Source organism: Indicator indicator, chromosome 26 (assembly GCF_027791375.1).
Source record: "Indicator indicator isolate 239-I01 chromosome 26, UM_Iind_1.1, whole genome shotgun sequence".
Lineage (NCBI taxonomy): Eukaryota > Metazoa > Chordata > Aves > Piciformes > Indicatoridae > Indicator > Indicator indicator.
In genome coordinates this window covers 12,907,086-12,929,497 of record NC_072035.1, presented here as the reverse complement: position 1 = coordinate 12,929,497, position 22,412 = coordinate 12,907,086, and the positions used below count along the sequence as shown (strand labels likewise).

At 43.8% G+C, this 22,412-nt stretch overlaps 1 protein-coding gene across 1 annotated transcript in view; it reads right to left on the bottom strand.

The window, feature by feature from the left end:
• The window catches only part of TAOK3 (TAO kinase 3), a 97,020-nt gene that overhangs the window by 26,408 nt on the left and 48,200 nt on the right, over window positions 1–22,412 (bottom strand). The window contains exons 5-13 of the mRNA XM_054392782.1: window positions 22,021–22,122; window positions 21,501–21,546; window positions 20,427–20,523; window positions 15,906–16,019; window positions 14,761–14,852; window positions 12,149–12,242; window positions 10,321–10,402; window positions 3,998–4,165; window positions 897–1,103 (exon numbers count right to left, since the gene is read on the bottom strand). Of these exons, the coding sequence (XP_054248757.1) occupies window positions 897–1,103; window positions 3,998–4,165; window positions 10,321–10,402; window positions 12,149–12,242; window positions 14,761–14,852; window positions 15,906–16,019; window positions 20,427–20,523; window positions 21,501–21,546; window positions 22,021–22,122 (1,002 nt within the window). The remainder of the gene's footprint in view (window positions 1–896; window positions 1,104–3,997; window positions 4,166–10,320; window positions 10,403–12,148; window positions 12,243–14,760; window positions 14,853–15,905; window positions 16,020–20,426; window positions 20,524–21,500; window positions 21,547–22,020; window positions 22,123–22,412) is intronic.

Here is a 22,412-nt window from a genome sequence, read left to right as displayed (position 1 = left end):
GAGAGCTCCCTTTTCCAAATGCTTCAACACTCAATGACACAACACTATTTCAGGAGGAAAAACTGCTCACAAGTATTTAGTTAGTTAAAACTCCAGGCTTTGCTGTGACCTTACAAATGAGAGATGCAGACTTTTCATGTTTGCTGTGATGTTTTAGCTCCTCTGGCAAAAAGCACAGATAAACTTTGAAGCTCTCTGTAAATACATATAACCTATATTTTACTGCCCACTAGCAAACAACACTGCTAAGGCCAAGCCCAAACTACTGTAGTGAGATAATCTTAAGATTAGGTACTGGTTTACAGGGAGACAACTTGAGCTTTACATCTAGTGCTAAGAAAACGAAAGGCAACAGATCACAACGTGCAGCAAAAGAGCAGAAAAGCATTGAGTGGAAGTTGAATCAAAACATACCTTGTGGGAAGGGTCCAAAGTTCTGCACACTTCCACTTCTCATGAGGAAAATCCAAGTGCAAGCAGCAGATTTTAATCATACACTGTGACTGGTAATTGGTTAGCTTGGCTGCTACAACCACCAAGACAGGACAACCATTCACAAGGAAACAAGGACTGATGTTCCAAGCAGAGATGAAGAAGTGCACATGCAGGGCTGGGTAAGGAGGCATGCAGCAAGTCTGTGTGAACCCTGCCTAGCCACTGACAGTGCTACCTCTCATTAGTGGCCTCTCTTGATTTTCAGAGGTTATTTAAACACAGTTTAGCTTTTAAAGGAAACAAAACAAATCCCAACAAACAAAACTTGATTCTGGCAAGCCCAGCACCAGCTCCTGCTCTCAGCAGATGGCTCAGCACAAAAGCACAGCACTCTGTGGGGCCAGCCAAAGTGAGCAATAGCAGGGACTGCAGGAAGCTATGGAGAGCACCAGAGAACATACCTTCTTATGGACAACGGAGGAAGTGGAATTAATTGTGCTCTCGTCACTATGCATCATGACCAGTTCAGGGCTGCTCTCATCCAGGACCTCCTGCATGCTGCTCACACTGCTGCTCTGACTGCCTGTGCTCACAGACATGCTTGGGATGGAATGGTTGCTGCCCAGACTGTCCATCTTCCTACTCAGGTTTGATCCATGCTCACTGTCCTATAAAACAAGGGGCATCAGTTACAAACACGGCAGGAGATCACCTGCCCAGCATTGTGCCTGCAGTGCCCAGAGGTTGTTTTAAAGGCAACTCTGCAGAGTTAAAGGTTCTTTGCCCATTATTTCAGCAATTATGTTTCTCAGGGCTGCTTGGCTGGTGAAACATTCCCTATGGGGCAGTTAGCTTTTGCCTCTTCCCCTGCAATCCTACTCTTAGCAGGCTTCAAGCCAAGGTGTTGGGTTTTGGTCTTGTTTGTTTCGGTTTTTCTCCTCCACATATCAGTAAGCCTGTGCATGGCTTGAACAGGAGACACCCAGGAATACTGGATGGCTGGTGGAAGGAGTCTCACCATTAAAAAGAGTGATCAGTGCTCCAAGTCAGGATATGCTGCAGCACATTTTGTGAGTCAGAAGGATGCAAGACAATGAACTCATTTATTTATTGCCTCACAAATATCAAATGGTGCTTCACAGGTGTCAAGGTTTTAACTTCCATGTCCCAAGCAGGCAGCAACTGCATTTTGTCAAGCTAAAACCCCCTTTAACCTTGTGTTTTCAGCCAAGATGAATTCTTCATTCACCTTTAAGCATCTGACTCAGAAGAGCCTGAATTGTTACAGTGATTAAACCTGTTGTAATCTATTTAGGCATATGGAAAGAAATATTCCTTGTAGAGGCCATATTTTGGATTCTACAGAAAAATATCAGAAGTTGGAAGCCTTTTTTTTTTTGCATGCTCATTAGCAGCACTGTAATCCTGGAGTATGTGCTTAAATCTGGAGTGATCTAGGGAATTTATGGAGTCCTTTGCAGGGAACTAGTGGCATCGAAGAGGCTTGCAAGGAGTTCACAGTGAGGACTGAAGACTCCAAACATCCTTCAGCTCCTGGTCTGAAATAGTCTTGATTGACCAAAATGAACGGCTTTGTTACTGCACCCAGTTTGTCCTGGCCTCCAGAGTGAGCTTGAGGAGAATTACATTGGAAATCAATTAAGAGGGTACTCATTTTGTGGGGAAACAACAGAAAAAAAATCAAATTGACAGACCGATTTGCATGTGATTGTAGGACTATTGTTTTAAGCAATCAGCAGATCATTGAGAGCCTGTTGTGAGAGCCCTTAAAATCCAAACTAATGGTGTTTTACAGAAAATGTGCACACGAGAATGAAAATATCTTCAGAATGCTTAGGGAAAGTTGCAGAAGAAATAACACCAGGAAGCATCTGAGATGCTGATACGGCAGTGTACTTAATAAATATATATCTGGACAGAGGTGGGATTGCAAATGCAATTCCAGCATGGACTTCCTGACTTGGATACTTGCTAGATTCTTGCAAGAGACTCTGAGGAAGGCATTAGTGAAAATTTGAGCGTTAAAGATTTGTAATGTTCCGTTTCCAGCTTAGCCTGTGGTAGAAAAAAGGAACCATCTTGTGGCCTTTACAGCTGAGCAGCTCCTGTTAAGCAGCTGAGTAGTAACTGAAGCACATGTTATGTTTTCCTTTCCCTGCCAAGTTAGTGATGCACACGAGCGGCACGATCTCCTTCTGTGCTGCACGAGCTCAGTGGCAAAAGGCAGTGCAGAGCATGCTGTGCACATGCAGAGTGTGAGCCTCATTTGACTGTTAATTCCTAGAGACACAATTTTGGGTTTTACCCCCACCCCCAACACCCCACCTTTTACAGGAGGAACAGAAGATACATCTTGGAGCCGGGTACTACCACATTTATCCTACTTGGCTGTTGAGCTTGGACCTGCTGAACAGGCAAGTGGGAAACTCATTCCCTTGTGCTTTCCTAGCCTGTCACTCTCCTAACAGCTTTTCAGAGAAAGCTTGAAGGTTTCAGTGCACGAATCTGACAGTCTGCCCACCCCTCAACTAAGCTGGAGGTTTAGACTTTGGCTAGCTGAGGGGTTAGAACAGAAGCACTTTGTAGCTTTAATTACACTGTCTGCTCCTTTTGTGCACCTCCTTCAAAGTGAAGGAGGCTGCTAAGCGCCAGTCCTCTTCTCCTATGTGCTCTCCTACCTGACCCCCAGGTTCAAACATTCCTCTAACTCAGCTTTAAAGGAACATTTGACATACATAAACCTCAAAACCAAGTTCCTGAATGTATCCTGAGCTTGGGCATCTCACTGTATATTATCTGGCTACACCGCAGCAAAAAACAGGAATACAAACATCAATTTACCTGTCAATTTTCTTCACTGGGAACCAGGCATGGATTTATTTATTCAATTTCATTACATGAAACTAATCTAGCCTCATCAATTGAAAAATGCCTGGTTGCCTTCTCAACAGTGTCAATGATCATACACTGATTAACTGGGTTGTTTATGACAAGATTTAAACTGAAGCTGAATTTTGTCCTTAACCTTCTTCTTCTTTAACATTGAAGGATTTAAAAAACCCAGGTCTTACTAATTTGGTGGTTTGCTTTTCAACTTAGGAGAGCCCAATTAGTGTTACAGCAATTGAGAAAAAAATAGTAACATTAACCAAGTGGTTTTGACTCTGCTTATGAGAAAGAAAAAGCTTGGATTGTCAACAGACCCTCCTCACTCAACACAGGCTGTGAGCCACTTTCTTCTCACAGAGAATCTCTCTCCAAACAAGTTTCTTCCCTACAGCTCTCAGAAGAAAGGCCACCACTTGCAAAAAAAAGATCCCAAGTTTTAAAGGTGGCAGTAAGTGCACATCTAACACTGAGTAAGGACTACTACTGCTCGTTATCCTGTCCTGTCGCTCTGCTGACCCACACCATATTCCAACAAAACGGATTGCATCCTCACCTAGGCTCTGCTTGCTCTGCCCCTTAAGGGCAGGAGCGTCTCACTCACCCTGAATTTATTTACTCTAACAGTGCAAATGAGGTAAGACAGCAGAAGTACCTCCTCCTCTTCCTGGGACTCGTTGAGGGGGCCGTTCCGCGTCTCCTGGAAGAGGATTTTCTTCATTTTCCGGTACTGCAGGTTGTCCAACTCCCGCACCGCATCCTTCGTCCTTTGGATGAGGTCTATTAGTACCCTTGGCGGCCGGTCTCGGCGAACAAAATCGTGCTAAAGGAAAACAAAACCCACGGGTTCAGCCATGACAGGAGGATGCCTGATGGGTGGGTTGGACAAGATGACCTTTGAGGGTCCCTTCCAGCCCGGCGCAGTCTGGGAACGTACAGACAGGGACACGGTGACTGCCGAGACACCTGAAATGACACTAATTGGTCCGTTCGTATTTCCACAATTAGTAATACCCATTATGAAAGATTCCAAACACACTGACCACTGAATATGCTGTGCTCATCATGATGTGAGTTTTGAAGGGCAGGCTGCAAAATGTTTGGTTTAGGAGTCAGAGGATCTGCTCAAGCACTGAACTCGATCAAATGTAGAGTATCAGAAGCAAAGCAAAACCACTTTGCTACCTGAAACTCTTCTGTGTGTGCGTCCAGAAACACCAGCAGCAGGAGAAGCTGGGCAGTGGATGGAAAGGTGTGAGCTCTGCCTGACCCCTCACAAGCTCACTTTAACCTTGACTCTCCGATTCACTTTTCTTTCTCCACTGAAACAGGGTCAGGTTTTTGGAGCTCTCCAAGCAACAGTCCCTTCTTGAGCACACCCACTTGAAGCATTCTAGGTAAAGATGGTGTCACTTCAAACCTCACAAAAGCAGAGGACTTGAGAATCAACAAAATGCACAAAGGACAAAGCAGAACCAGTCCTGATTGTGCAAGGCTACCTGCCTAAGCTTATCTATCTATTCCAAGTCACAAAATCAGTAAGAAGACTGTGAAGCTCTTAAGCTCTTTTACACTCAAAACATTTTTAGCTGAAGTAAAATCACATTCTTACCAGCTCCTGCTAAGAAGTGCAGGTTTGAAGGGCAGGCTTCACAATCAACTCTTCAATGGTATTTAAATATATAACTAAAAGCTCTTCTCTGACTTAACAGCTATGTTCTCCTGAGTTGTACAACCAGTAGAGGAGTATGAAAGCCTTGCAGATTTCCCATATAATCTCTGACTAAACTAGAAAGCCTGAGTACACACTTGCCTGTATTCTATCTGGGATCACTACAGTTGGCTATGTTGATGAGCATCTACCACAGGAGATGTCCTGAAGGCACAAGCATCTTCTACACGTTTGTAGAAGCATCAACAATGAAAGAGAGAAATGGGAATAAAGTTGTTGTCTACCCTGTATTGCAAATGCCACAATGGCCTTTTGGAAGAGAGCCTCAACAGCTGGCTCCCATTTGCACAAATCCTCAAGAGGGTCCCACCTGGTGAACTCAGGGCCCTAGAGGACAGGGAGAAGCATCTCTACCCTAGATGTGTTGCCATTCCTCAAGCTCAAGACCCAATACAACTGTGGCTGGAGCAAGAGATACATGAAACCCTGTCCTCCTTAAAACAAGAGTCATAAGTGTGAGAGAGTCAAAAGGATGAGCTGCTCTGCTCTTAATGACTTGTAAATAAAGAAGGACAGGATCATGCCACAGGCTCATTTCTTGGTTTTAAACAAATTCAAACTATTGTGCACTTGAGTTTTGCTATTGAGGACAGCTAGTCACTTCACTAGCAGTTTTTTTTTTTTTTTGCTGGTGATAATGGTGTTTATATTTTGAATTATAGCTAAAAGTTCGAAACATCATTTCACACAGAAGCAAAATGAATCATTTCTGCTCCTCAACACAGATAACCACTATTTATTTCTCTGTACACAGCAACAATCTGCAGCTTATCTATGATTAGGGAAGGGGAAAAAAAAAAAGGGGTAACCATTTTTATCTTACTGTAGATAATGTTTAGGAAGCAGCAATGCATTTGGAATGATGCTGCTGAACTTAAATCCAATCCAGTTTCTATTTGTTTGTGTCCATTCTTTAGCAGTGCAAATATTCAATTCACTTGAAAGATTGGGTCTTTGTATTCCAGGGCTACTCAAATATCAGAATGGGAGCTGTAGGGCAGATGCACTAAAGTGAAAGCCAAAAGGCTTTTGTGTAATAAGAGCACAACTCTGACTGCTCACTTCGAATCATAGAATTGTTGGGGTTGGAAGGGACCTCAAGGATCATCTAGTTCCAGACCCCCTGCCATGGGCAGGGATACCTCACTCTAGATCAGGTTGCTCAGAGCCACATCCAGCCTGGCCTTAAAAACCTTCAGGGATGAGGTTTCTACCACCTCCCTGGACAACTTGTTCCATTGTCTCACCACCCTCATGGTGAAGAATTTCTTCCTAACATCCAATCTGAATCTATCCATTTCTTTTTTTTTTTCCATTCCCCCCTAGTCCTATCACTCCCTGACAGCCTAAAAAGTCCCTCCCCAGCTTTCTTGGAGCCCGCTTCAGATATTGGAAGGCCACAAGAAGGTCTCCTCAGAGCCTTCTCTTCTCCAGACTGAATAGTCCCAACTCTCTCAGTCTGTCCTTATAGGAGAGGAGCTCCAGCCCTCTGATCATCCTCGTGGCCCTTCTCTAGACACAGATCCTTCCTGTAACAGGGGCTCCAGAACTGGACACAGTACTTTTGCATTTATCTAATTGTCTTAAATTGCACTTAAAAGGTGTAGTCAGCCCTCTGCTAGCTTCTGTGCAACTAAGAAATGATGGCTGAAAGGATTTGCCTACTTTCTCTAAACTGAGAGGGGCAGGAGGGGGAAAGCCACAAGCAAACAAACCCAAACTGGACACAAAGGGAGGAAGAAGTTTGTTTAAAGGCATGAACCAAGCTGGCTGAAAGAGTGATTAACAGAACTCAACCCTCCTGGGAATGTCACACTAGCTGAGAAAAACAGGGGGAAATAAATATTAGAATTGCTTTTAAGAGTGAGAAGTATTAGTGAGATATTAAAATGCAGTTGAAACTACCACTACAATCACTTGACTATTTTCATCTGTGATGGTGAATGGAAACTCGATTCCTTCTCAAATACCTCAGTTAAAATTCAGTTATCCACAAAAATGTGGCTACAAAACCCAAGAATTTGCTCTGTCCCTGTTTACCAAACACAAGTGAAAAAAACCCTCACAAGATAAACAGATCTTCAGACTTGCAATCTAACAAGCTTTAGGGAGAGCTACTGCAGGAAGGAACATTTAGGATCCTGTTCTGAAAATCTAAACCCAAATAAAAAGGCTGAACAGATGTGACTTAAGAATAATATCTCAGCTCCAATTGTTTGCACAGACTCCAACTTAAGGTACTCATGAAATCATCTCCTTCAATGAACTTACACTATTCCTAGAGAGCAGAAAGGCTGCCAATCCACATGAATGAATCATTCTGAAGCCCACAGCATAAACCTATTAGCTGGGCAAAGGATTGTCAGGGTGCTGCAAGCAGAACCAGAGAACAAAACGCTGGTTGTGTGCCACAGCACAAATCTATCACAGGAAAAAAACCAAACCAAACCAAAAAAACCCTCCAGACCAGCACTGAAGAGAGAGGACAAACAAGATCATTCATCAGCCTTTACCTGCAGAGTGGAGGCATGAAACTTAAAGATACTGTGTGGTTCAGGTTTAAAGCAAGGATGGGAGCAAGCCCAAAGCTAGCTTCAGTGAAGAGCACAGGGTTTTGATTTCTCTCTTCAAGAACCAAGAGGCACAAAAGCCTCCACGAAAATGCATTTTCCTGAGCTGAAAGAGCAACAAGAGAAGCCATGAAACAAAGGCTGAATGGTAGCCCTAGAACAAAAAACCAGCATGAAAAGGCTGTCAGGTAGACACAGAGCAGCAATCTAACCTACTGTGGAAATGAAGAAAGCACTCAGTGGAGCCAGCAACAACTCTGCTCAGAGGTTTAAGGAAGAACTGAGTCCTGTTTACCTGGAGTGGAAGAGCAGCACGCCATGCAATTCTCACCAGCAGCTATGTACAGCAACCAGAGGAATAACAGGGCCACTAATCAGCTTTAAAGAAAGAAAGGATTTCACACATCCCTACCTTCCAATGGAAAGCTGCCCCTGAACTTCCCAAAGGCTTCATGGGTATAAGCAGTTCCTACACCTCTTAGGTAAAGCAAACCCCAGCAACTTAAACTGGAACTGATTTATGACTCACTGACAGCAGTCTGGCAAACTCTGGACACATCACTGCCAGTACAGGTTTCAAACTCTTGACAATTATGAACCCATACAAGGCACTTTCCAAAATGAAACATGTCCAAAAGAAGTTCTAATTAATGGTGTTCAGTATAGAAACTATTAAAGGGTTAGAAACACCTTTTGATATTGGTGGTTTAAGGGAAGAAGCTAACCTAGGCCTATCCTGTTAGTGCTATTTTTAACAGCTAAGCATAATGCATGAATATAGAACAGAAGCAAACACATGACAAGACATTAATGAATCAAGAGGAATGGCTCAAAATCCTTCTAGAACAGAGAAATGATTGGAAAATGGCCATCAGAAACAGGCAGAAATACAACACTGCATGATTAGAGAGAAGTTGAAAAAAAGTAGCATGGAAATGCACAACAAAAGGAAAAAAAACCCCAGATGCAGAGCATGTGTGGTAAGTAATAATATGAGGAGGGATTTACAGGTGGCACTACATTTATCAGGACTTCTGCACCAGATTCCATCCAAACCCTCCTACTGTCACACCACAGAGCTGAGGAGCCTCTTCCAGCTCCCAAGAAACCACACCTGGAGTAATATCTCATGACATGAGTATTAGTGCCAGAAAACCAACCCAAAAAGTGGATCATCCAGGCCCAGAAGACTGATTTACAAGGATGGAGCAAACCCAAGAGCTAACTCAGACCAGGCAGAAAGATCATGTAGAGATACATATTCAAAAGGTATGAGCACATAAAGAATTAATCATGCTCACATTAGCATCACTAGAGAGAACAAAAAAGGTCAAGACAACCTTCCTGAACTCCATCTGCATCTGTCCAAAAAAAGACAAGACAGGACAGTCCAGAGTACCCCACACAGAACAATCCTGCTCTGGCCAGGAGATAAATCTAAGTCATTCAGTCTCTTTCCATCTCTAATACCCATGTTCCTTTACATAATCAGCCACTATCTGTAAATCTTTATTAAGAGCTCAATCCTCTGATCATGTGGAGCATAATTCTCAAAGTACTACTAGCTCTGCATAAGATTTGCTCTTGCCTATGCATCTTAGGAAGATTGCTTAAGTCCAGATTTTGAGTAGCAATTAGAATGGCTTTTTAGATTTCTCTCTCACTTCCACAGGGAAAGCCTGCAGCACATGATGAGCCTTAAATCTCACTGACATTGCAGATAAGTTTGGTAGCAAGTAGTGCTTATGGCATAACAGAAAGACATTATTTTTCCTTACTGGAGAAGGTAAGCAGGAAAAGAACACACAAAAGAGAAGGAGCAAGTTAACAAAGTGCATAACTGCTCCAAAAAGGTCTTGGCTTTCACACAAGCTGCAGCAATTTACAGCTTCCCCACTCTCTCTGCTCCCATGTACAGGGCAAACAGGGTAGCTCCCAGTTTCCTCCCTCATTTCTGTCTGCTCTTTCAGAGACCACAGTGCAGCGTGGTCACACCTCAGAGCATCCTACTGACAGCAAAGAGGCTGGTGAAAATTCCTTCTTCATCAAAGCAGGAGGAAACACTCCTAAGCCTTGCCTACACAGGAAATTCTTGGTTGGAAGCCACTTCTGCAGCACAGGTCTCTTTGTCCTTGGTAATACTTGGAGAGTTAAAGTATGCACAGCATTGTGTTGGGAGAAAAATTATTAGAAAGATAAAAATCAAGATTAAATCCTCCTACTCCACTCCTCCTGACAGGTCCTTCCTTCAGCTAGAACCCCTGTTACATACCCTACTATATCAAGAGGCCTTCAAGTTCTCTACAGAAATGTAAGCTCTGCAGAGCTCTGGGCTGCAGGAGGGGAGCAGGGTGCTGGGCTGCTCCCCCAGATAACTCCTCACTCATCAGCAGAGCTGTTTCAGCACACAGCCTACCTCTGCTTTTCTTCAGTAGTTCAACTGTTGAGCATCATGTTATGAAAAGAACTGTCACTGACATAACAGACAAAGTCAGGAAACAAAGTTAAACAGACTAAAAATACTCTTTAGAAGACCCCAAAACTCTATGGATTCAGATGAGAGCAGAACCAACTTTTTTTTTTTTTAAGGGCAAATATTTGTTCACAATCTTTAGAATTATTTTGGTAGACAAAAGGATTTCCCCCCAGATTTCTGGAAAAGCTTTGAAAATTTACCCGTAACAGATCTGTTGAGGACGGCCTTTCCTGAGGTATTTTCTGTAAGCAGTAATCAACAAAGCCCCTAAAGGAGTCTGACCTGTAAATCAAAACACAAATAAAAGTTCTAAATGAAGAAGCAGCTCAGGATCTGGCATACACACAGACTGATCAGCATAAAGCAAAAGAAAAAAACCTCTGATTGATTTGTTCTTCGGTTCTAGAGCAGAGAAATAAACTGGACTCCTCCCAGCTCTGAGAAAGTTGATCCCATCAGTTCCATCAACAGTAGAAGACTGTTGGTCACACAATTATCTCCAACCCCTAACTGGAAGCCAAGCAAGAACTATGTGTATCTGCCACTAATTTCAATTTTGCCTCATCTGCAGCAATGAAATTTTGGTCCCTCCAGAAACGCACTCATGAAATTAGCTGATGAAGTGGATCTCTACCCTCTAGAAGTTTCTTACCACTTGTAACACTGACTCAGTAAAGCTCCTTGACATAATCATAGAACCACAGGACAGCTTGGGTTGGAAGGGACCTTAAAGTTATCAACTAGTTCCAACCCCCTGCCATAGGCAGGGACACCTTCCACCAAACCAGGTTGCTCAAGGCTCTGCCCAGCCTGACCTTGAACACTTCCAGGCTTGGAGCCTCCACCACCTCTCCAGGCAACCTGTTCCACTGCCTCACCACCCTCACAGGGAAGATTTTTTTCCTAGTGTCTAAGCTAAATCCAGCTTCTTCCAGTTTGAAGCCATTACCCCTCACCCTATCACTCACTACATACTTTTGTAAAAAGTCCCTCTCCAGCTCTCTAAGCAATCCTCAGCTCATCAGCTCAACAGAACCTTGGCTATATGAGGCTGCATCACAACTAGAAAGAAGAAAACTGATCTTCTAGGTGCCACTGAACTTGAAAGCAGCATAAAAGGCATCTTGCTTACTCCCTGTGTTCTCAAAGCCCCAGAGTCTAAACAAAGGTGAGTCTAAACAAAGTGCTTGTAATCAAAAACATTGATTCTTAGGCTGTCTCCACAGGTTGTCTCTACTCTGCATTGCAAATTCTGCACAGAAGACTATGGGCATTGGTGTGTGCAGATATGAGGCCAACTTCTTTGAATCTTGAAAAAAATATCAAAACAGAGAAGATGAAATAAAGAAACTGGGGTGGAATGGTTCTGATAAAATGATCAGCAATGAAACCATTAAGGTGTTTCAATATCTAGCAGAGTAACTTGGGAAAGTTCCCACCCCTCCAGGAGCTGTTGCTTTGAGCTACCTGCAGACTCTGCCAAGCACCATGTGATAACTGCATCCACCCTTGGGTAAGGAGAACAGGAGATGGGGTAACATATTGCTCCCACAGAACAGCAAAGCATTCCTGGGGCAAAGCTCAGATTCTGCAACAAGCCTGTAAGCATGGAGACTACTGACTGGCCACAGAGCTCTGATGACTTTGGAAGCTCCTGGCTGAAGAAATCTAATTACCTCTGTATTCTGTGTGCCTCTCCCTTCCCTTCCTCCACATTTCAGCTGCACTACAATGCTAACAATTCTTCTGTCAAGGTTCTTTTGCAGCTGGAAACTTTGCTGATGCTGAGTTACAGCGGGCTTAATGCATCCAAGAATATTTTAATTCCTACAGCATCTACAGCCCCATAATTAACACCTCCACATTCAGATTGTAACACAGCCAAAGTGACAGAAGGTCAAAATTGAGCCTGCCTACACAGGAGCACTATTTGAGAAGGCAGTCAAATCACTATGCTGCAACAAATACTTTTCTTGTCAGACTCTAACCATGCAGAGCATTTCCAGGGAAACAAAGCCAGTCTCTTACCATTCATTTGACTGTAAGGTAGGGGAGTCGTTCTGGGCTATGTGATATAAGGCACTCATTGCATTCATGTTGAAAAGAGGAGGCTTCCTTTCAGCTGGAAAGAGAAGAGAAAGGTGTGATAAGGCAGTCTGGAAAGAAAAGGAGAATGATATGAAAGTATGAGCAGGGTATCACTGCTAATAGTTTCTGACTGTCATCAGGGCATTTCAGCTCATCGTTTCACTATCCCAGGTTAGACCAGGACAACCACTCAAGGAAAGCTGCTACTCACTTGAGTGGAGGAAGATGAAATCCAAAAAGAGAACAGGATGCAAATTAAAAGAAAAGTTTCCAGTACATTTTACCTTAGCTGCAACATTTCACACCTGACCTGCTATGGTAAAAATCAGCAGAAGCAGAGCACACAGCATGGCAGGGCTAAGAAATTTATGTGTCAATCCCCTGCAGATCTTTAAGGCACTGCTGTAGCACCTCCACTAAGGGAAAAGAGCAACTGCCTGCTCAACTTGGCAGTCATCTGCAAGGGGGACTGTTGGCCAAATTCCCTTGCCAGACCTATCACTAACTCCCCCTAACTAAAATTCCTCCTAGACTTTGCAACAAGAGGACACCTACCTACCAGCCCCTGGCCTTTCAGGAGTGCAGTAGCTCTCACACAGATTGGGAAAGGCTACTTCTCACTGCCAACTCAGGTCAGCCATGCCAATCAGCCCATGATGCCAGGATTTTGAAGTTCATGTCAGGTCAGAGCTATCACTTGCCCTTGACATGCAGCATGCACGCAAACCACCACATTTTTTTTCCTTTAAACACTATTTACTTTCATCAGCTACACAAGAAATCAAGGCATCAGCATTCAAGGCAAGCCAAGTGCTGCTCAGCAAGAGATTTCCTCCCACTGATACCTGACCCCACGTTCAGACACAGAATCATGCAGAGGCAAAGTTCAAAGTTGTTTGTTTGTTTTTTCTTATGAGAAAGTTTGGTACTTCTCAAAAAAGGCAATATTAAAAAAAAAGCAAACCCATGGACTACGTAAAACAGCTTTGAGATTCTTGACTGCAAAGCTCCATAGAAATTCCAGACTCAGTTCCTATGCAGGGTAGCACAACGCCTGTTCTACATCTTGAGAGGCTGTAACACACCCAAACTCCACACAAACTGAAGAGGTAGCCATGTGGAAGAAAATATTTCTAAAACTTCCAATGTTGGCACTGTTCACATTAAAGTACAGACTGTGTCAGCAAGGTGTTAAGTGCTGGCACATGAAGTACAACACTGGATGTTATGAGCCAGCCACACCATTACCAGATCTGTGCTGGAGTCAATGTTTCCACACATTTTGTGCAGCCCCTTGTTTGCATCTCATAGATTCACAGATTCATAGAATGGTTTGGGTTGGAAGGGACCTTAATGATCATCCAGTTTCAACCCTCTGCAATGGGCAGAGACACCTTCCACTAGAGCAGGTTGCTCAAGGTCTCATCCAGCCTGACCTTAAACATCTCCAGGGAGGGGACATCTACAACCTCCCTGGGCAACCTGTTCCAACACCACCCTCTCTGTAAAGAATTTCTTCCTAATCTCCAGTCTAAATCTTCTCACTCAAGCTTCAATCCATTCCTTCATCCTATCACTACAAGCCCTTCCCCAGCTCTCCTGTAGCCCCCTTCAGGTACTGGAAGGCTGCTCTAAGGTATCCCCAGGGCCTTATTTTCCCCAGGCTGAACATCCCCAGCTCCCTCAGCCTGTCCCCATAAGGGTGCTCCAGCCATCTGCTCATCTTCATGGTCTTCCTCTGGACCTGCTCCAGCAGTTCCATGCCCTTCTCATGCTGGGGGCACCATAATTGGACACAGTTCTCTCATGCATGTCTGCTGATTATACATTTATAAACAATACTTTTAGTGAATGTGCCCTCACAGTGAGTTCTTGATGTACTGTTAAGGCAAATCCAATCCATATCAAGAGTATCTTTGAAAATAATGTCCTCAGCACATGCAATGTCAGTCTTCAAACTTAAAGTGCACACATCTGCTCTGTATACCTGCTATCACATCTACATCTGCTTCAGCTTGTGTGGATGAGTGTCATTCACCCTTGGCAGTGCAAACCCTTTTCTTCTGCTGTAAAGAACCTGTCCACGCTGATTCCTGTCACAAACCTTCAGCTGAGACTGAAGATTTTTTGTTTCAGAGAGTGGGGAAGTAAGAAGAATTGAAAATTAAATGCAGGTCCCTGCTGACACACAGTTCTTAGGACACCAGTTCACTTCACACAACAACTGGAACAACTCTCTCAAAACCCAGCTTGAAAAAATAGAGTCTCCAAGCCATAGTTTCCTCTCAGTAACTAGAGGATTTGAGGCTTGTGTCAGGGAGCAACTGAGCACACCAGATTAACACTAAAGCACAGCAGCATTAGTGGCTTGCTCTTGACTTGCCAGTGAGTAAAAAGATTTAAGTCAACTGTCAGTGCTTTCAAAGCCAGGCTTTTTAAAGAAGAAAAAATAACTTATGGGGAGTAAGAACCTTCCATTTTTTTCCCCAGGACTTCCTAATAAATACTGCAGACAGTAAATTATTCATCTCATCTGCCATGTATTTACTCACCTAACTCAATACACGTGATCCCAAGAGACCAGACATCCACCTTCCCATCATACTGTCCCTCGTCCATTGCAAGGATCACCTCTGGTGCCATCCTACCAACCACAGTGCAAAACATGCAGGTTAGGGGATACAAATCATGACTCCCAGCACAGAGCTTAAAGTGAGATGGCTTCATCATCTCCAGCAGCACAGCAGACCAGAACTCAAAGAGCCAGCGTGGAGCTGAGTAAAGCCATGCTGAAATGAAACAATGCTTGCCTGCATTAGCAGCTCTTCCAAGAGGCAGTTTAAGAAAGGAAAAGTAAACAAGAGGCCAACCTGCTCATCTTGCTGTTAGCACAACATGCTGGCACATGGGAGACCCACACCCATCTCCAAGGCATTGTACCTGCAGGCAGGCAGCAAGGGCTGGGAGAGTCCTAAAGGCATCACTTGCACTCTCACCAGAGATGGTGGCTTTTCCACTGGCACACCAGGATAATTTTCCAGCAGATATATGCAGCCTGTGAGTGCAGCTATGAAAGGAATAAGGAAATCCAGAACAGTGCAGAAATATGATGATTCAGGAGCAGGGGATAAATGGTAGACGAAAGCAGCAGCAGGTCCTGGCCTGCAAAAATTCAGCCTCTTAACTCTTGCTCTTCAAGGATGAAGCAAGCTTCCTGCCAAATGGACTTGTTCAGAGGTTGGGCAACAGGTGACCTCCCATCAATGCCTGGGGCATCTGCCACAAAATAAGCGGAGCATAAAGCTATGCTGGTTCATTCCATTAGGAATGCCAAGCAACTCAAGTGACCCCTAAGGAAGTTTCTTCAAAACAGAATTTAAGTAGCTGTGTGACTCCTGATCTGCATGGCCAGATGACCAGGATTCCCTTGCTCCATGTGGTTCTCATAGCTCCATTACCTATGGCAAGTGTTAATCACTTCTAAGCCAATGGCACTGCACCAGTCAAAACACAGCCTGCCTCTGCTCATGGGCACTGAGGATGAGCACATTTCCTGAAGAGCTGGACACAGGGGTTTTAAGGAAAACTGCTTGGTTAACAAAGTTTTTATGCCAGAAATTATTTCCAGATTGCAAAAATGCTGAAAATGAAAGAGAAGAATCTTAAAGAGGACCAAAGTGCCGAAGGCTTCACTTACCAGTAAGGTGTTCCCACAAAAGAATTGGCAGGGGAAACTATAGATGCAGACCCAAAGTCAGCTAGTTTCACTTGACCTGGTTCTGTTAGAAGAATATTTCCAGCTTTAATATCCCTTGAAAAGAAAAAAAAAAAACACAAAGAAAAGTATGGTTCTGGTTACAGTAGAATAACTTTAAAAACTTCCCAAACACACAGAACTTCACTAACTTTTTGTCAATTAGACATTCCAAGTCCAGTATTACAGAAAGCTAGAGAAATCAGATACATGGGGGGCTGGAGAACTGAAACCTGGCTGTACCCAAAAAGGGCAAAGGGTGAGGAAAGAAGGGTGGTGAGACACTGGAACAGGTTGCCCAGGGAGGTCGTGGATGAAGCCTCCCTGGAGGTGTTCAAAGCCAGGCCTTGAACAACCTGTTCTAGTGGAGGGGGGTTGGAACTGGATGATCTTGAAGGTCCCAAACCATTCTATGAGGAGGAGATTAGCTGTGGTTGCAAAGTTGAGATCCCAAACTAAGATCTAGGAAATATCCTAACACCCAGCTGTGACACCCTTAGACAATACCAGCCATGTTATTTTCATCTTTTGAATGCCCTAGGGCTCTCTTTTCTGATCCCTCCTCCAGTTCTCAGACAGCAACCTTTAAGGTGCCTTCCAATTCAAGCTATTCTAAGACTCTATGAATTCAAACATTTAAGAGATTAACCATCATGACATCAATGGCACACAAAAGGCACAAGATATATTCAGCACCTTTGGCACTCTAAGTTTCTGAACTCTGGCAGTAAATGGGTAATTTCAACTTGAGTGCCCATGAAAGCCTAAAAAAGGTTACCTCCATTTGCCTACCTTCCAAGACACCTGGCAATGATTCTGTTCAAAGAGTGAGACAGATATGAAATATTTATTTTCTTTCAGCCATCACATGAATGGAGGAGGATGCCAGTTGGTGGGTGTCAGGAGGCTGGGGCCAATTTTTTTTCAGTGGTGCCCAGTGCCAGGACAAGAGGTAATGAACACAGACTTGAACATTTGAGGAAGAACTCCACATTGAGGGTAGAAGAGCACTGGAACAGGCTGCTCTGAGAGGTGGTGGAGTCTCTATCTCTGGAGTCATTCAAAACCTGCCTGGACACTGTCATGTGCAACCTGCTCTAGATGCACCTGTTTTGGCAGGGGGGTTGCAGTAGATGATCTCCAGAGGTCCTTTCAACCTCTATCATTCTGTGATTCTGTGAATGCTTGCAGAAATTCAAGTCTCCTAACACACTACCAGCTGAAAAATTCACAATACAGTGAAAGTTGCTTAAAACCCTGATAGAGCGCTTCAGTAATGAAGGGAAAACTGCACACTAGGTATGCCACAGATGCCTTTAGATGGGCAAAGCTATTTGCTTTTGCAAAAGCATCTCAGGGTAAATGGAATCAGTGTAAGAGATCCCTGAGATGCCTGTCAGTCAGGCTGCACACACCATAGGGGCTGAAATGTCTCTTTGCCATCTCTTCCAAAAACTGTAATGTATCTTCAGTAAAAAAAAAAAAAAAAAAAAAAAAATTAAAAATCAGCTTTCCTTATCCGGTGTCCAACTTAAACACCAAGGCCACTTATCAATAGCAGTAGAGCTCCAACACAAACAAGCTGCTGTGTATTGCCAAACACACTCTCACTCTGACCCTGTGTGAAAAGCAAGCTAATTAGTTAAATGAAGAGGGAAGCAAAGCTGACTTGTATGTGCTGCAGAGGAAGAGCACACACTGAATTATCATACAACACTCAAAGCATAATGATTGGTGCATCAAACACAAATCCAGTATCACTGTAGCCCCAGCTAAGCTGACAGACTCTTTAAATTTAGCATGGAACAAAGTCTGGTGAGATGCTTTTGTCTCCAAAGGGCAGCACACGGGACAAGGCAAAGCTGGGATAAAGAGAGCCATAGAGACAGGAATTTACTCCCAGTATTTCATAGCAGCAATGCCAGAGTAGGAACCTCTGCTCCTCTATTCCCCCATTCCCAGGGCAGTATCACTTCAAAACTGGTATTACAGAGGTTTTCCACACACATGCTACTCAAAGACATCCTGACCTGTTTTGGCTCTGTGCATCTGTCACTTCTGCTGGGGGACAAGCACTGAAGATGCCTTGTATGTGCAAGAATGAACACCTCAGCAGCACAAAAGAGGCAGCACAGGCTGTCCTCTCTGCTGTCATCTCCACTGCCACCTTCACCGTACAACGACCAACAGAGGACTCAGAAGCCGCATTAGGTACTAGCAAACAAATTTGCTACCTTAGGTTTGCTTTGTGCCTGCAGTTAAGCAGAAACTAATCTCATCTTTTACCATCCCATAACGTGGCACTGGAACAAACTGGCAGCAGAGATGCTCTAGGAGCTGGAGGCGAGACTGGAGCCTTGCTCTGTTGGTGCATCTCCACAAGGTGTCCCTCCATTCCAGGGCACGCTCCTCTGCCCGCCTTGCTGTGGGGCAGGGAAACCACAGCTCTCCCACCTGCCAGCTTCGGTGCCAGCTTTGGCTCCTTCTCATGCAGCCTTTGCTTCATTTGCTCAGTGCTGCTGGGATTTGGCACAGCAGAGGGGAGCAGGGTTTGTTTTCCTCCTGGTGAGCAGTTCCCTTTCAGCTGTGCCCAGCGCACCGCAGCGCTCATTGCTGAGCAACAAAGCTAGGAGCTGCCTCTCCTCTTTAAGAGACAACTTCTGTCAGGAAGCTAGAAATCTCTTCTCACAGAGAGGAGACTTGCCTGCCCATCTCAGAAGTTAAATGCAGAATGCCCCTGGGAAGAAAACCAGCCAGATAGGGAAGACCTGCCTGGTCCTTATAGCAATAACTCTCTTCATGGTTGTGACAGCAAAGTCTTTCCTTCAGGTTTGAAAGAGAAATAACTTCAGCACTGTTCCTGATATGCAATAAACAGCATAATGGAAAAGTCCACACAGAGCAGCTAGTATCCAGTATGTGAGAATGCTGAATTTATAACACACTAATTGCACTATGTTAGAAAGTCCTGATGAACATTGAGAGAAATTAATTCTCAACAGTGTGCATACAGGGACATATTTATTGTAAATATGATTTCAATGTACCTTGAAAGCACATCAAATATTTCAGAACAGGTATTTTTAAGCTCAAAGAAAGGGCATAAATGCAAAGGGCTGATCAAAAATAATCTTATTTCACTTTAATAAATTTGCATTCATGTTTAAATTAATATTTCCCTTACATGATTTAATAAACTATTTGGGGGACATCTACATGTGTTTAACAAGGGACAAACAATTCCTGTCTCTACAGAGTCCCTCACTGTCTCACCCTCAGACAGGCCAGTTTTCTGCCTCAAGCCTGCCAGCAGACTACAAAGAGGCTTTTAGCTCCATAAATTAGTCTCAAGTTGCCTCATTCCAATGACTCCCCACTCATTACACTAATCTAGTTCTCACCCATTTCACAAATCCCTGACATGTATTGCTAGTATCCAAAATTAGACATACAAAAAAAAAAAAAAAAAGACAAACATAAAATGAGAACATGCAAGCTTGCTGGCAAACAGGTAAAAAAGAAAAACAATCAAAAATCCAAGCTCTTGAAAAATACCATATCTTGACAGAGAGATGTAGGGGCTGCATTCAGGAGCTGCCTGTTAGCACATGTTTCCTCTGCCTGCTCTGATTACTCCTAAGGTAGCTTGCACTTTGACCAACTGATTTCTGAAAGCATAAAGTTTTACCTACTCAGATGTAAAAAAATTCTATGTCTAGGTCCTAAAACCAGTCTAGCTCTATCACTGCCCTTATTTGGCAAATTCAGGGGGATATTTTCCTGTCAGTGTTTACTGTCCACATTCAGGGGTGTTTTTTGTTAGCAGGGGCTGCAGAGAAAAATTGCTAACGTGGAAGAGAATTCAGCACAGGATGAAATTTAGCCATGTGAAATGATTTCACCCATGAAAAATCACAGAATATCAGGGGATGGAAGGGACCTCCAGAGATCACCAAGTTCAACGCCCTTGCCAAAGCAGGATCACCTACGACAGGTCACACAGGAATACATCCAAGAAGGTTTTGAAAGTCTCCAGAAGGCAGACTCCACAACTTCTCAAGGGCAGCCTGCTCCAGGGCTCCAGCACCCTCTTAGTAAAGAAGCTTCTCCCTATGTTGAGGTGGAACCTCCTGTGTTTTAGCTCTTACCCACTGTTCCTGGTCCTGTCACTGGGCACCACCGAAAAGAGCCTGGCTCCTTCATCTTGACACCCACCCCTCAAACATTTATAGATCTTGATAAGATTCCCTCTCAGCCTTTTCTTCTCAGGACTCAAATGCACTCCTTCCCAGCCAACAGCTTCTATTTACACATCTACCCTGGCATTAGGAGTACTGACACGTCCATTGGAGAAAAGTTTGGTAGAATACATGTTACCAAAGTTGTTTAAAGACAGCAAAGTAGTTTTAGACTCCAGCAAGCAGAAGATGAAGACCATCTAGGAGTACTGAGCTCCAGCCTTACCTATGAATCTTACAGTGAGAGTGCAGGTAGGCCAGCCCCTGCAAGGCACCATGGGTGATGGCAGCAATCTCCACTTCCTGAAGTGGTTTCTTGTGAACTACAGGGAAAAACAAACAAGATAAAAACATAAGAAGGTAAGTGTGGTCTTCTCCTGAGACAGTGTTTTCAAAGAGAAGCAACCCCATTCATTTTGCCAGCTTTGAGGTGTACATCACCAGTTGAACCTGATGATGTCTTCCAACCTCAACAGTTCTATGGTTCTATCATTTTCATCACACTGGTAGCCATTAGCAGCTCTGAGTTCATGCACAGCCTGGGCATGTATCTCACATCATGGGAAACCACAGTTTTCTTCACAGCCCTGCTAGGGCCAACAGCTACTGTTAACACCAGGAGGTATATCTGAGTGCAGCTTGCCAAATGGATTTGAACTGTGCATTTGGTCCTTACGAAGGAAAACTTCCCACGTTCCCCCTCCCCATTAGCTAAACCCCAGGAAAATTAGGAATAGGAACTACAAAAAGATGCCCCAAAGCACTTTCCACATATCCCTAAATATGGCCAGCACCTGCCTGTGGCTGTATCTTAGAGACAGAATACGTGGCCCACAAAGAGTACTGTGTTTTGAAACCCTGGCTCGGATTCCCTCCTCCTCTGCAGGTGCTGCTGTTCTACTTTCAAGGTCGTATCATTCTCCTGTTCTAGAAAACCATCTGTAACCATTCCTACAAACTGCCAGGCAGGGACAGAGGTGATCTCTGCAGGTTTTTGTCATGGATACTCAGAAAGAGGCAGTCTGCTCCAGTCACCAAGAAGGCACAAATCACAGGCACACAGCTATATGCTTCTATAGCTTCATTTTCCCACATGCAAACGTTTATGCCAGCTCTGCATAGCACTGGCCTCCTGGGACAGTCTCAGCTTCCCCTTGGTATCACAAGCACAGGTACAGAATGGAGTAGCCCAGCCAGTCTGCCCTTATCATCTGCAAAATAGCAATCTGTGAGGAGACAGACTCCCACTGCATTCAAAAGGGGCAAAATGAAAATCAAAGCCTGTATAAAAAAAACTTACCCTCTAGCAAATCTGAAGCAGATCCTAAACAGTATTCCATAACCAACTGCAAGAAAAAAGCATGCTTTGAAATAACAGCAGAGACACTTCCCCACAACCAGATACTACTTCAATGGCTGACAAACAGCAGAAGTAAAAAAAGCCTGAAGTTGCAAGAAATGGAGTAAACTATGAGCAAACTAAAATGCCTCCAACATTCCAGCAGTGTCAAGGCATCTTTTATTGTAGTAAAAAACTTTAGACAAGGACATAGTTGTGGGGGGATACTGTAGAGGAAGGTCCATAATAACGGTTTCATCTGCCTGAACACACAGAGGCTTGCCTTGGAGCAGCAGAGAATTGTTCCAATATCCTACATTCTCTCCCTTGAAGCTACCTGGAAGTTTCTTCAGGTGAAAGGGCTTACAGGCAGCATGGGACGAACACTGCTGCACATAAAGTCACTGTGTGTGCTCAGTGTTTGCTGTACTGGACATTTCCTGCTGACTGGAGACCTGGAATTGTCACACCACTCACTCACCCATGCTGTATGCTCTTTCAGGTAACAGCCCTTATACTCTATGGTGTTGGGGTGCTTCAGCTGTTGGAGAAACTTGACTTCTTTGATGATATCCTGCCATTTCTAATTAAAAAACAAACAGGCAATAAATAAATAAATGTTAATTTCTTACACCTTCATACACACCACACGCTGTAGCACAGTCTGAAAAGCAACCACAAAACTATTTTACAAAGTGAAGGTGGCAAAAGTCATGACTGCAAGAGCACAAGTGTCCATCAGTTGTCTGGATCCCTATTGCACTGAGGCCCAGACTCCTACCCAACATATTTAAGCAGTTTGAGGATTGCAAAGTATTTTTTCCTCATTCTGATAGCAACACGTTTTACTTAAAGCATTGCCACTGTTCTGCA